Below are 15,971 nucleotides of genomic sequence, written 5' to 3' on the forward strand. Positions count from 1 at the left end.
TGTTACATTTTGAATACGGTTCTTCCTGAAAATCCTTTAGAGATGCTCTGGAGAGTGAAGTAAAAGAAATGTAGGTCAAAATAACTTAAGTTTATTTTTTAATGTAGATTTTTAAATTCTTAATATTTACTGATGTTCAGTACTAGCACTAATTTTTAGAAGTATCTGAGTAAGCTCTAAATTTACTTGCTTTGTTAAGTTTGGGCAAATTTCTTACCCTCTGTCCTGTGATTTCCTCATCTTTAAGAGTATGACTGATAGACTATAATATACATAAGTAACAATTTTTCTGCATATATTTAGGGATTTGTAAATTGTCACTATTATTATTATCCCTTGTTGCTCACACACATAAGATAATCTCAGAGATATTTTTTCATTTAATTATTTTGTTTCAGCCATTTAAACCTGTGAAAGTTTTTGCCCTTATATAAATTTAATTCTTTTTGTAGATTTTAATCATATATATCCACATAATTGCAAATAGTTCTCATTATACACCCGGATCCCACAAATCTACAAACATAATAAGAAACAGATTCATGAATAATTATAGTACTTTAAAATTTTCCTGTATCCAGTTGTAGATAGGCAATATTTACTGATTATTTCTCAGAAATTATTAGCATAAGAAAGAATATATTACAAACACAGTCCTTCTAGTGAATACAAGTATTTATGCCACTTTCAAATCTTAATACAAACATTTATTAATAATTTATTAATAAGCAATTCATGTTATTACAGCAATATTCAACTTCAAAATACTCTGGAAGTCTAATATTCTACTACTCATTATTAATTTAAAATAATTCTCTTGAATAAATACTGTATGATGTTATTTGCATTAGTTTTGCTTTTTATTACCAACATTGTTAGCATAGATGAATTTTAAAAACACCTATAATGCATTTTTTTCAGTCTTCATATACATTATTGTTAATTTGTATAGAATTTTAAATTAATTGTCAATTGCTAAAGTTAAATTGTATCTACAGCTGTTGAGATAGTAAACATTAGTGTTTAAATACCATCCACTTTCTTTGCCTATAGCATGGATTCCACACTCCTCCATGTGGAAGTCAAGTCTACACATTACTTGATACAGCATTTGCTCTACTTGCTCCTTGGAGTATGTTCACGTACTGGGTTTACTACCCATACTTCCCTCATCTTTTTCTCCATTTCATATTTCCTGAAATCTAAGTCATCTTCTCTATCTCCTCTTTTCTTCATTTCAAATTTCAGTGCAACCTTTACATAGGACAACCTTCAGTGACTAGAGTTAATCTCGTGCACACATACAGTATTTGATATTTTCATCATTTTTTATTTTAGGAAAGAAATCTATGCTGTTTCAAGTAAAACACAAATATCCTGAAAATGGCAAACAATTTTACAAGAACATGAAAAAATTCATAATTTCCTGAAGCAGAAAAAAAAAATACATCACATACATTCTCTCAGCAACTTTGCTTTTCATATTTTCACTGAAGAGAATGATACTGCATACAATGTTTTGTGAACTATTTTATTTTTGGATTTTTTTAAATTCCATGTTAATACTTGCATTGTATAACTGCTAGGATAACTATTGCATGTTTTGTGTAAGACATGTAAATAATTATAAAATAAGCACACAGAAGAAACTTACCCACCAACAAACATGATTCGGTATGTTATCAATATTATTGATATTAGCTTGAGGATTCATGTGCAATCTCTGTTCTAAATTTTGTGTTTGTTATTTCCAAGCTTTTTCACTATATATGTCTATATTTCCTTTGTGTACTTTTGGCTTTAAGAGATAAAATTTTTATTGTTTTTTTGAATTTCATAAAAATAGTACCTTACAATTTTTTGTAACTTTTTCCAAAAATTTCTATAAATATATTCAAGCTTGTTGCTTATAATTGTATTTAAATTGATTTTCATTACTAAAATTAATGCTAATCCCCAATTGATTAAAAATTAGGGTAATTCATTCTTTGTTCTCATGAACATTGTGGTGATGAGCAGTCTATTTCATATCTCCCTGAGTAAAACCACATATAAAAAAATCTTTAAGAAATAACCAGGAAGGGAAATGTGCAGTTAAAACCACAACCCTGACAATATTATGAATTATTGAAGACTATTTTTTTCCAAAAATAAGTGTTTGAAATTTAGATTTACAAATATTAAATATTGATTACTCTCATTCTGTTCCATGTACTTTCAGGCACTTACCACTTTAAGCCTTAAATTTTGCCAGTCTAGTATACAAATTGGTAGCTCACTTGGGTCTTAAATTGCTTTTTCTTAAATATTAATAAGATAAAGCCATCATTTGCTCATGTAACATGCAATTTGGGTTTTCAATTTGAAGAATGGTTACTTATATCTTTTCCTTTTTCTAATTTGAAGTTTGTTATTTACTTATATATTCATGAGAATCTTTTTTTATATATTCTGGTTAAAACCTTTTGATTTGCAAACAACTATTTATACTGGGGTGTGTGATATGATTCTTCCCCACTATATTATTGATCTTTTTCATAAACAAATTTTCCATTTTATTTAAGCATTGAGAAATCATATTTTTCAAGAAAGTGGCTGATTTCCCATGGATTAACATAGGAAAGTGTCCACAGTATTGTCTGTGCCCTATGCATCTTTTTTGTTAGATTTTTATTTTATTCATTTTTATTGTTATTTTATTCTTTATGATGTTCCCAGGACTTTGCACATGATAGGCAAGGACTAGCCAGCCTACCACAGAACTGCATCTCTAACCCTATCTTCTAAACTTCTCCTGTAAATAAATTTACACCAGCTTCCTTGCTCCACATAATATATTTTGTAGACACTGATATTCAGGAAATATTACATTTACTATGCCTTAATATTTTCAAATACTAAAATTTTCTAACTTTGTTCCTCCTCTCTCACATCAGCTTTTCCCCCCTTATTTGAACTATTTTCCTAACATTTTAAGTTACTTGCCTTATTCTCTTTTTATGTCTAAGCATTTTGAATTTATAAATTTCCTACAAAAGTTTCCTTTTACTTTATTCCAAATATTTAAAATAACTATTGTGGCCCCCATGGCCTTTACTCAGTTTCCTGGAAGTCAGGAGGTAAGTCAGATTAGAAATATTAAAGGTATGAGAAATTAAAAAAAAAATAAAGATGAGATTCAGAAATAAATGAAAAGCTGGCAACATGGTGGGATGATCTAGCTGTGATGGAAGCTGGATCTAAAACCAAAATGGAGCTTGCAGTCTTTATTTAAATGGGTTGGAAACAGCAATGGGGAAAACAGGGAGAAGCTGGGAAACACATTTGATTGAGGCTTAGCAGGTTATGCCTACTTCTTCTCCCTTCTGGCTGCTGTATTTGAACCTAGGGCTGCCTGGACCAGGGCAGGGTGTCAGCATAATCTGGGCTGTCTCAAGTTGGTGGAGTTTCATCGAGAGTTCTCAGAGAAGCAAACCTCCCTGCCTTGAGATGGCTCAAATAGACCAATAATTCACTCACGGCCCCCAATAATATACCATTTTTATCTGAAATCCAATTTAAGACCTTTTAAAAGTCTATTATGAATTTCTCTTGGATGTATGAGTTCTTTGTAAATGTATTTTTAAAAATAGAAACATCGTAAATTTTGAATAGGTTTCATGAAAAGGGAAAATTAAAATTGAAAACCAATTGACAAATAAATGGAGATTATACGGATTTATCTCTATGAGCACAATATACTTGTAAAGGGACCTTAAAAATAGTCAGTGATGGCAGGAGGGAGTTGGGATTTGCTACTATGCCAGGCACAGAGAGTTACAATGTTGTAGGCCTGTAAATAGGAAGGGAGTAAAGACTCAAAGCCTGTGAAATGCCTATTAGCAGATGGAGGAGACCAGGGAGTGTAATTTTGGTCCTAGTACATTCAGAAAGAAACACAAACAAACAAACAAAAAAGAACAAAACAAAGATCCACCAGGAATCTTAATTTTAGCCTGCTGAAAATCATACAAGATATCAAGCCACCAGAACTTTAAGATAATGAATGTCCATTAACTTGGTATGTTGTGATGTGTTACTCTAACAGAGGAAAACTAGTATGTTGTTATTGCTTCAGACTCAGTAGCACTAGGACTTTGGAGAAGTGTCTTAATCAATATCTGAGTTTCTATGTCATTTTTTTTGACAAAAACGGGGATTCTAAAGCACAATTTTCTTTACCATTTAGTATTCCTTGAATTAAGTTATATTATTACTCTAACACTCCCTACCATACAAATATCTATAAATAGTGTCATTTTTTTTTCCATCCCTTAGAATCACAGAAATGTTCTTGGAAAGTACTTGGGAAGGAAGGTGTGATTGAACCTGGCTGTGTAGCATGGACAGGGTTTGTAATTATATCCAGGAAAGAAAGTAAATTGAAATAAGTAGAACAAATTGAAGAAAGACACAGAAGATTGTGTAGGACTGGTTCAGAAAACACTGAATTCCTAGAATTTGCTGCGATGGAGTGCCTATCAAACACACACATCTTTGACAAAAGAGACAGCGCTTAACATCCTGTATACCATAGTTTCTGAACATATTAGACCAAAGAAAGTTTTGAGTAAAGCCCAAGTTTTGATTTTGTCAATAATCAAGTCACTTATTTAGCCACTAGGGAATTATTCATTGACTCTTATTTAGAAATAACTCTATTATACAAAATCCCACAAGATTTTCTTATCCCTCTTAGCAATCATCTTACTTTAGCGAAGAATCTGAAGTTGGAGAGCTGGAAAGAAACACTACCTTGAACCTTGGGTGTCTTCATTTTAAAACTGATGTATGTGAAACACCTTAAGGTTAAGGAATATAAAAGTAACCACAGACAAATATATCTGTATCTCTGTACTTCCTGGTAAGTATTTCCTGTAAGGTAAACAAGGAAGAAGGGTAACCAAGATGCATATTTTCTTCTGATGCATATTAGAAGGACTTTAATAAATGAAGAACAAAGAAATATTAATGCAAAGTATTAGTTCAATTTTGAAAAATATCTATTCTTTATTTTGATTGCACCAAATGACCTCATCTGATGATAGAGAGGAGGAGCAATGACATATATTCTCCTTTCCACTTCTCTTTTTAATTTTTCTAAAACACTCTGGAATATTCTTCTTGAAAAGTTGTTTTTATTTGCCTATCTATCTATTGATTTTTAGACATGACATTCTTTTTTGTTGCTCAGGGTGGCCTCTAACTCCTAGGTTCAAGCCATCTGCTGCCTCAGCCTCTTGAGTGGCTGAGACTATAGGAATTTGCCACAGCACTTGAATGTTAACAATATTTTAAAATGTTGTTACAGAAAACGTCTCTCATTTTATATGTTTATGTATTTTATTTTATTCTATTCTGCTTTCTCAAAACAATTACTTGGCCATCCAGCAAGGCTTACTGAAATTGAAATGTATTTTGGTGAACTGTAATGCATACACAGATTCTGTAAAGTTTTCTTTTTTCTTTTTCTTTCTTATTCTTATTTATTTATTGTTTGTTTGTTTTTTTTTTTTTTTGTTCTGTTTTAGCAGGTAGCAAATAATATAGATAAACCTGACTCTGGAACAAGTCATTCCATAATATGAGCTTAAAGAGGGTGCTTATCATAAGTGCAGATGAATCTCATCAATCATTCTTGAATATAAGGGGAGAGTACTAAGATAGAGTTGAAAAACCAAAGAAATTGGAATCTAACAGCATGGATGAAGTCACTAGCTATATCATACAAATAACAGTTTTTTATTGCTGAATCAATGTAGCTTCCAGAGTTTTAGTTTGTTTACTTAACACATGAAAACATAATACCTGCCACACACAGTTCTGTTATAATATTTCAAGAGTTCGCTGGTTCTTTAAAATTATATCAAGTAACTTGTTTTTTGTCAGTCTTGATGCTAGATATGAAAATTCACAGTGACAAAAGAGGTGTTGTCCTTGTCTTTAAAGTGTTCATAATCTCACTTTTGGTAAGGATTCGTGGGAACTAAATCAAGTCAATTGAACAAAATAACAATTTCAATCATGTCATTCATCTTCATAATCTTCATTAAGAGGCAAATATGGCCCTTGGAGAGATAGCTGAAGAGCCCACTGCATGTGTGGCTTGGTCAGCATTATTCACTATCAGAATAGGTCTTTAGAACTAATTGTGTCTCATTGGTTCAGCTCTTTGTGGCCCTTTTCTTGGCATCTGATTGACAATTGTATAGATTCTATGCATCTCCTTTGTGTCCCTCAGGAGTCACTGTTTCTCATGGCCTTTTTTCAGTTTCCTCAATACTCTATTTCTTATTTTTGCATTTCAGATATCAGAGTAAATCTAATTATTGTTTACTGTATCTTGTTCATAAACATAATTAATATCATTTGGTTTCGAGACAAAAGATTTCACTTAAAATGCTTGTCAATTAGCTGAGGTATACTTGGTGATTGTACATACAAATATACATATAAAGTGAATCATATCTTGTATATTCAGTCTATCTCTATATCCCTACATATGTACATACTTAGTATCACTATGAGGACACTTGTGAGTCCAGAAACAAACCAATTTTTCCATGTTAGCTGCATTTTCTTTCCCAGAAAATTATTCTGGATCTTCCTACCTCTAAGGAAAGAACTTGACATATCACCTCTTCCAATTCACTCCTTTTTGTTAAAAGATGCACACTATATAAAAATCAAGTTAAATTAGAAAATGCGTATGTAATATGCATACTACTTCTTTCTTCTAAAATATATGGGAAGGACTATGATATTTCATTTGTTATGGAATTCTTGACTTGAAAGTGTCCGAATGGAAATTCTAGTTTTATCCGTTTATGAAATAGTTTCTTTAATTGAGGTTTCAATGATATTCAATATGGATTTTGAACATTATTTAAAATATTTAGGCTTCGCTTTTTATCTCAAAATATGAGAGTTATTCTATGGAAGGAATAATAAATTATTTTTCTTGAATAAGACCATAAAGTACATTCTAGAGCCAAGAAAATGAATCTCTCGCACATTATAAATTAGAGGAAGTTATGGTTGTTTTAATAATCTATTACTGCTGTAATGACTTCTCCCAAACATGATGGCTATATGTTACCAAAACACCTTCTTTCATATGTCTGGAATCCAGAAGTTTGAAATCTGACAGGATTGCATCCTTTTTGGGGACTGTAGATATGGATTTATTCCATGCTTCTTCTGGTTTCTGGTGGTTATTGGGCATTCTGGGGTTCATAACTACACCACTCTTACTTCAGCCTCCATATTTACTCTGCTTTCTCTTCTGTGTGTTTGTAAACTCCTCTTTCTTATAAGCACATTTGTGATGGTGTTTAGGCCCATGTAAATAATCTAATGTGCAATGAAATGTATTATAGCCTCTTAAAATTTGACTCTATTTTTGGAGACAGGACTTTTATGGATGCAATTAAGTTTAAATGTTAAGTGGAAATAGAAGCACAAGCATGACCTGACAAAATTAGTATCTAATAAGAAACCAGAGAGGTTGTTTTCTTGGCATAGCGAGGATAGAGTGCTGTGGCAGCCAACTGCAGGGTAGAAATAATGTCCTTACCAGAAGCAACTCTGCAGGTCCTTGATCTGGGAGTTCTAGACTCCAGAACTGTGGAAAGAGATTGCTATTGTTTTAAGTCACCCTATTTATAGTACTTCATTTTCTCAGTCCATAATGAGCAATAAAAGTGCAATTCCCTCATCTTGGGATCCTTAATTTTATCATATACTTTGCCAGAGAAGTTAATGTTCCATCTTTTGTCAGAAGATATTGGCATAACTTTTGGGGGGCAGCTTACTAATATAGTCACTCTATTTCAGGGCCATACTTTCCCAGACTAAGATGGAGGTCTCTATTTATTCAAGTAAAGAGTAAATTTTAAAGCAATAGCTTCCCAGAAGGTAACAGACACTTTATATTTAGTTTCCTACTCCCCTGAAATAAATGACAACAAAAAAAGCACACTGCAATTTAAGTGATTTTGCCGTCCTTTGGCAGAGCAGCAGGAAACAGAAGTCCTGCAAAGATATATAAATTGTCTAAGCCCTATTTCATTTAAGTGCTAATCCAAGATTGAAATCCACATTTCTTTGACTACAAAATTCATTATCTATCCCCAAAGTCAGTTCAAATTCAAGTTTGCTTATCAGATTCAATAAGTTTTATATTTTTTTTCATTTTGCTTTCTTTTCTTTATACAAAAGTATAAAGAAGAGATGTCAGTGACAGCAAAGAGTTATATTGAGAAATACAAATAATAGGCTTAAAAGCAAGCTGTGCTTTAATTAAATGCTATGCTTTTTATTTAAATAAATTTTAAAAAATTATGCATCGGTGCTTATACCTTTGCAGTAATATATAATTTCTTTCCATTGTTAAAAGTAATTACTGTAGTTCTTTTAATTCTGAAGCAAAATTAAGTGTGATAACCTCAGTATTTAATATAAAATGTAGAAAACCAGGCACCTCAGTTATTTAGTTGATGAAAACAGGGGAAGATATTAGCAAAATTATGGAGAAAGAAAGTTGTAGTGGTCTGTCCCTCTCATTTTTGTCAGCATAATAAAATAAAGGCTCTTTTATCTTTCATTCAAAATATCAAAGGTTCACAAAATTATAGATAAGTAAATTGTCAAATGAATAGTTAAATAATAAATAACACTTCTCACTTTGGACATATTCTTGTCTCTATTGCACCTTCAAAGTCTGGGAACATTTTCATAAATATAAAATATTTGCACAAGAATATGTCAGTAATCAAGCATGAAAATGTATCATCCGCACAAATGTATATTTTTAGGAATATGTTAAACACCATGAAATATTAATTCCATCATTAAAGAGCCTCTCTTGAGCTTGTCCAATTCACTTAGGTTTTAATCTGGTTGGCTCCATGGTAGACCACTATCACGGCACTTACCTTGTGCTGTCAATTTCAACTTATGGCTTTGACATTTTGCATTATTTGGCCCTCCCTAGTTACATGCAACAAGTGCTAATTTGACCATATTGAGTGAAGGGGAATTCAGTGGTAGAATATCAGAAGGTCATAAAATCAAGGAAGAATTGCAGAATCAAGCCTGGGGAAAACAGAAACAAAGGCTGCTCCATGGATACATGAATGATAAGGGTTTTGTTTTAGGAATAACTGAGCCAAGGCATCCAACCAGAAGTAAAGAACCTAATCACTGTAGCAGTGTTCTTTATTTGTTGGGAGCCACCCATGAGCTACATTAAGCATCCTCTCTCATCCTTAAGCCAAGTGGGTGTTGGTCTGGCATTGCATGTTGTTTGTGCTGCGTGATGCAGGTGGCCTCTTCCTTCATTCAGCAAAGAAGTCTGCTTTCCCATGGCTCTGGACCTGGGTGTTACTCTTTAGGGCTTGACCAACCCACCCCCTGCCTTATGTGGTAAAGAACATTCTATCAAAAATCCTTTGTTAATTCCCCTATAAATAAATGGATCATGAGTTCTGGCTCTCTTTCAATCAGGGAAGATGACCCTTAAGGTTAAAGAGCCATCCTGTCCTCGATTTGAAAAATTATGTCTGTGTTGTGTGATTTTTTTGTGGCCTTGATAGCTTGAAGTTGCAGCCAGCCCATTTAAACCCAGTCTATCTCGTCTGTGTATGTAACAGTCCAAACTTATTCTCATCAATTAAATTCCAATGATGCAGTTACTAATGTCCTAACTCGGATCACATGCTCATATCTTGCGTAGGACAGGGAATTGAAAGAGAACACATTCCTTAGTATGTGCCACATCTTGAGAGAAACACAACCCTAAAGAAAGAAATCAGGGATGATTAGGAATGAGGAACATTTTAGGATGAGCAAACAGGTGCACTTGGAGATAAAGAGCTGTGTTTTTCAATCTTTGAATTCTAAACATTTTGTATAGAATGTATGCATAGCAACTATTGTGGTCTTACATTGTTGGAGTCATTACAACTGACACTGTTTGGAAAGATTTCTCCAACCATAAATATGTACGTTCCCTTTGATTCAGTTCTGACCTTTTTTTTTAATCCTAAGAAACCTATTGCAAATAAACAACAAAAGGGAAAAGATAAACAAAAATAAATTGATTTCAAAATATGCACTAGCTTTTAAGAAGGCATTGATGAATAAAAAGTAATATCTAAGCTGGTTTTGGTGGTACACTCCTTTAAACCTGGATACTAGGGAGGGTGAGGCAGGAAGATGGCAACTTTGAGACCAGCCTGAGCAACTTGGAGAGAACTTGTTTCAAAATAAAAATAAAAAGTGCTAGAATATAGCTCAGGGTAGAGTGCCCCCAGGTTCATTCCTCAGTACCATACACACAAAAAGATCAAAAAGCAAATAAGTAAATAACTAAGAGTAAATTTTCTTTTTAAATAAGAAATAAATGATATCTACCCTTTTGGAAACTCCCAGCCTATTAAGTGAGGCAGATGTTTAAATCAATGTCAAGAATGATATGAAATATCCATTCAATGTGGAGACAAGAAGGTTGATGTTTATAATTTATTATTCACATAACCTCAAATTGAAAACTGTAAAAATATTCAAGTGCATCACAGTTTTCCAATTATACCCTATTAAATACCTATAAATCATAGATAAAAACATGTAAGGGTGGCAACACTTATATTAGATGTGCAAAGACAGTACATAGAACATGGGTGCTAAAATTGTGGCTATATAAGATATCAATGCATTTTAATATTGACAAAGACTGAGCGATGGCATTGAGAAATAAAAATGACTATTGTGAGAATATATTTTTCTTTTCTTCTTAAGTGTTGTTAAATATTAAAAGAAATTTACAAGGCAATCCAGGGACTATTTACTCAGTTATCTGATTGTTCAGTAGAAACAAAATATACTAACTTTGCCCCTTTTCTGTTTCAGTGATTTAATCTATTCTTCATAGTGCTGCAGCTGTAGTTCTTGTTGTGAACCAGGGGAGACTTTCCTTCATTATTAGTGCTTATTTATTGCTTTTATTCTTTTTAACCTGTTTCCTCAATGTGACTGTAAGTTGGAGACTATGGGAAGACAGGTGGTAGATGTTCAGTATATTTTAGCTGAATAAATAGCTGTTTTGATTCTTGTTAAAATTGATTTTCTTTCTAATGTTGCTATCCAATAGTGCCTGTCTATTTAGGAGTCCTAAATGCTTTAAACTCTCTAATGTAAATATAATGTCACCCTTCTTGCTATAAAAATATTTTTCTTCCAATTTGCCTATTTCTGTAGAACTCATCAAATTTCATCAATTCTAAACTTTTATCTCAATATATAATACTTGTCCAATCTGCTTTAAATTGTCAATATTGACAACTCCGTCAGCCCTTGTTACCGTCTTCCTGCTCATTTTAATGGCTTCTTTATTAGTCTGCTGCTCTCTTTGTCTTCTGTTCTATTTTTACCTGTATGCTGCTGTCACATCATGGTAACAAGGTTTTGGCCATGCCATAATTGTTTCAAAATATCCAAGGGACCTCCTTTTGGCTACTAAATTAAGTATGATCTTTGTACTACAATTCTGTAGCTCTCTACTTTGCTGTATTTTTTTGCATGTTTAGTCTGCTCCTACCTTATAAAGCCACATGCTAACACAGGATCCTACTTCCTTTGTGTCTTTGCTTAAATGATTACCTTCACACAGAGAGTCTCCTCATTCTTGCTGAACTATTCAGAGATACATTTTAAAGATACCCTGTCTACAATGCCTTTTCTTATTATACCAAATGAAATTGATATACTGTATAGGTATGTGTGTATCTATCTATATATTTCTCTTCCCCCTGTGATCAAAGTTTCAGACTCAGGAAATAGCGTTTGTTGAATTTAGTGTTTGTCTCTTCTGCAGAAGTCCCCTCATGCTTTGATGAGTGTAACACCATATTTAAATCAGCTCTGCCTGAAAAAGACATTCACATTTCAGTGGATAATCTTAGAACTATCTATAGTGATATAGAAATACATTAGTTGTGGCATACCATTCTCTGTTAAAAAACCAGGAAACTTCTTGTTCAATGTAGTGTTCCTAAAGAGATAAATTGTAGAATTATATTTAGGTTTCCCAGAGGTATAAAGCAGAACTTGCTTAGTGAAGCAATGGAGTGAATATAATCCTCTATGTAATTTATGAGGCATTACATAACATTTTCTTTATTATTAAGAAAATGAAGCATGCTAGGGATTTAAATAAAGAGAAAGAACAGGTATTGGCCTTTTTTTTTTTTTTTTTTGGTACCTTTAATTAAACTCAGGGCCACCAGACCACTGAGCCAAATCCCCAGCCCTATTTTGTATTTTCTTTAGAGACAGTGTCTCACTGAGTTGCTTAATACCTCACTTTTGCTGAGGCTGGCTTTGAATTCGCTATCCTCCTGCCTCAGCCTCCCAAGCCACTGGGATTACAGGTGCGTGCCATGGCACCCAGTGTGGTATCTGACTTTTGAGAGTCCAGGATCTTTAAAATAATATAATACTATAAAAATGAATATATTCATTGGCAAATTAATCCCAATGGACATCACCGATGAAAATTTGAACAGAAAGTATTACTTTTCAATGTGAATAATTTCTAAGGCACAATTGTAAGGTCTCTGTTTTATACAAATTGCTACTTTCTTGTTTTTCTCTGAGTACAATGCTGCCTTTGTACCATCTTTTACAATGACTATGTGAATCTATTTGTTAAATCCATTTTTTCTTGTTTTTAATGCTTGCTTTCTCTCTCTCTCTCTCAAGCCTCAGCAAAGTGCTACTGGAAACCATGAAAACACTCGAGTTGAATCAACTAAGAAAGAAAATCCAAGTACCGTTGCCTGTGATTCTCAAGATGTAAGACTAACTTAAAGTGGTTTGGGAAAAAAAAGGACATAAGCATTTCAAAATTCTTGTTCATGTCTCCATGAAACTTTCTAATCACATGTAATATGTGCTATATAAACTTTGAAATCCTAAATGTGATAATGCAAATTCTCTATAGATATGAACTAGGTACGTGTTCCATTAGGGAGTTCTACCACCAGATTCTTAGGATGTAACTGTGAACAGATGTTAGGGGCCTAAGTTGGTGACCACAGACTCAGCAACATGCTTCAGTTCCACAACCAAGAGACAGGAAGCGATTAAAGTATTTCAAAACAACAAAAAAAAAAACAAACACAGGATATGATTCTATAATATTCTCCACCTAAGGCAAATAATCCAAGTATTATAGAGACATCATATTATAGGCAGAAAGATCCTTAACCTCCAAATGATATTAGAAAATATAGACCTGAGTCCTATGGTTTTTCATTCAAAATGACGGCATGAAATTTTAGCTCTTTAAAATTTCAGTGTGGCAGAATTAAGCCTGTAGATCTATGATGTCTAGGTTTAACAACAAATTCCAATCGTGTTGTGCAGATTTAATTAGACTAAATTAAAAATTAGAAATTGCCTACTCAGATCATTCATACCTGAAGAAACCCAGGCAGCAGAAGAAGGAAATAAGGGAGAGAGAAAAATAAATAATTAATATCATCCCTTTTTCCTCTGTTGTCTGCAAAACTGGATTTAGAAAGAGGGATTTCTCAATAGTTTACCTTCAAATCTTTGTATATTGACACATGTAGCAAAACTATGTAATTTAGGACACCAACTTAACTAGTAGCAGAAATACAATATTTTGCAATATGTTTCTAAAGGAACAGTCAGAAAGGCTCTGAGGAGTGAAAGGAATATTTTTTCTTTTAGTTTGAATGATATGCAGAACTTTCACAATGTGATTAAGTTTTCAGAAGCAGAAAAATAGCGTAGTACAGTGGTGAGAATACAGTGCAGAAAGTGGTGAGGTATGTATCCAAAACATTAATTTGTAATTACGGAGCTGGGGCCTTCCAAGAAACTGAGGTAGAGCAAAGATCCATCCTTCAAACCCCAATTTTTATGATCAAGTCAGAAAGATTTCAGACATGTCACTCAGAATAACAGAAATGAGTTTATTGAAAGGATAGGAAAATGGAAAGGGGACACTCTCAAGGGACAGAGTGGGTCTTCTCAGAGAGGAGAGGGACAGTGTGTCTCTCCTGCACTTCAGCTTTATTGGAGGATCCCAGAGAAGTTTTCTAAGAGTCCCATCTGGGTCCATCTCTTGACTTTTGACTGACAGCAAAATGACATGAAAATTTTAAGTACACTCTGCCATGCCAATTTTAGGTCCCCTGTGTCTATGCTGAATGGTTCTAATTAGATTCATAACCATACATCCTTACAGATTTTATGGTTGGGGAAATTATCCTTATCTTCCAGAATCTTGTCTATGAAAGCATCACAAAAATCTCTCTCTTCAATGTAACTTGGGTTCCTCTTGTGAACATTTTTTCCTGTATCATTTCCTTGCAGATAACAGGTAGTTTGTTGAGGAATTGATATATCCTGTCCACTTAGGCCAGGCAGGGAGGGATGCAGATAAATTTCTTCTTTTGAAAAGAAAGCACATGGGCATCAGCACAGTAGGCCCACTTTACAGAATTATTCTCTTAGTCCTGTGTTCCCACCATCCTTATCTGTTTGTCCTCTAACATTTAGAAAGCGAGGGCCCCTGAATTCCCAAGCTAAGGAGATTGTTTTGAATTCGGGAGATAGTTAATATTTCTAATGTTTACGACCAATTAAGTGGGAAAATCATGGTATTAGTTTTAAGGAGGCTGTTTTTGTATTTTGATGTATTTTTCAGAAACTATATAAAAACATGTTCTCATTAGACACAAAACTGGAATGTTATGTGTGGTTTGTTAGTGTCCCCAAAACAACATTCTGTTCTACTTTTTCTACCAAGAATTGGGCCTTCAAAATCATGTTACATTTTGCTCTTTGTTTCTCTCCTCTTCTTCATCTGTATCAACTCCTCCCTGCCTTCAGTAAGTCTCATAAACATCTACTTACTCACTAGTGGTCCCTGTCTGAATCCCTTTAAAACTCTTCTTCCACTAGAGCTGGTGAAAAATCTCAGTGGCAGAGCACTTACGTAGCATCCACAAAGCCTCTGGTTCAACCTGCAGCACCCCCATACCCAAAACAAAAACAAAAAGCAAAGCAAAAAACAAATAAAAACTTCGTCTACTAACACAAATATGAAGAATTCTCTCTCTAATCTGACCTCAGTAGATTTTGGTTTGTTGTGTCTACTTTTAAGCAGCTGCAATTTCTAGAGTAAACAGTGCTCAGTGTTCAGAGGTTATAGATTCAGTCACAGTTGCAGGCCAAAAGAATAATAGATATAAATGAAATCAGTCAACATAGCCTATAAGAACTAGTGGAAATTGTGTAAACATGAGTTTTCAAGTTCTAGACCAGTGTTTCCTAGCCCTATCTTTAGCATTGTATTACCTAGAGAACACTTGCAAAATATTATCCCCCAAGATGCACTCCAAGAAACTTCATTCAGCTCTCTTGTGAATGAGACCTGGATATTTATTTCACTTATGTTTAAATTTCCCCACACAATACTAAAGTGCAGGTCACTTTATTAAAAATGATTTTCATATATAAATTGCTGCAGTCTGGCTGGGCACAAAATAACCAAGCCGCCACAAAGCCTTGTAGGTTCAAACAGCAACTCTTTATTCCCGAACTCTCACCAGCACTCTACACACACTTTCTGGGAATACACTCACTCCACTGGGCTCCCTGCGCCAATTCTCCTGGAACACTGCGAGAACTCAAGGGGAACTCCAAAGTAGCTGACACCCAAGGCAGCAGGATCCGCCCTAATCCCAGCAGGATTCGCCCTATTCCCAGGGGATCTGCCCTAATCCCGGAGCCGCCTAATCCCCACCCTAATCCCAGAGCATGGTCACTTTTCAACCATTCCCTCTAGCAAAATGCCAGGAATCATTCTGACTAAACTGTGGTTCTCAACAATAAAT

The 15,971-nt window shown here is 33.9% G+C and overlaps 1 protein-coding gene across 2 annotated transcripts in view; it reads left to right on the forward strand.

Annotated features, from left to right (window-relative positions):
* Positions 1–15,971, forward strand: part of Luzp2 (leucine zipper protein 2) — a 477,784-nt gene that overhangs the window by 448,235 nt on the left and 13,578 nt on the right. For both annotated transcript variants that reach the window (XM_076844277.2, XM_077108699.1), the window contains one exon: positions 12,802–12,894. In XM_076844277.2, coding sequence (XP_076700392.2) covers positions 12,802–12,894 — 93 coding nt within the window. The remainder of the gene's footprint in view (positions 1–12,801; positions 12,895–15,971) is intronic.

This window comes from Callospermophilus lateralis, chromosome 2, assembly GCF_048772815.1.
Source record: "Callospermophilus lateralis isolate mCalLat2 chromosome 2, mCalLat2.hap1, whole genome shotgun sequence".
Lineage (NCBI taxonomy): Eukaryota > Metazoa > Chordata > Mammalia > Rodentia > Sciuridae > Callospermophilus > Callospermophilus lateralis.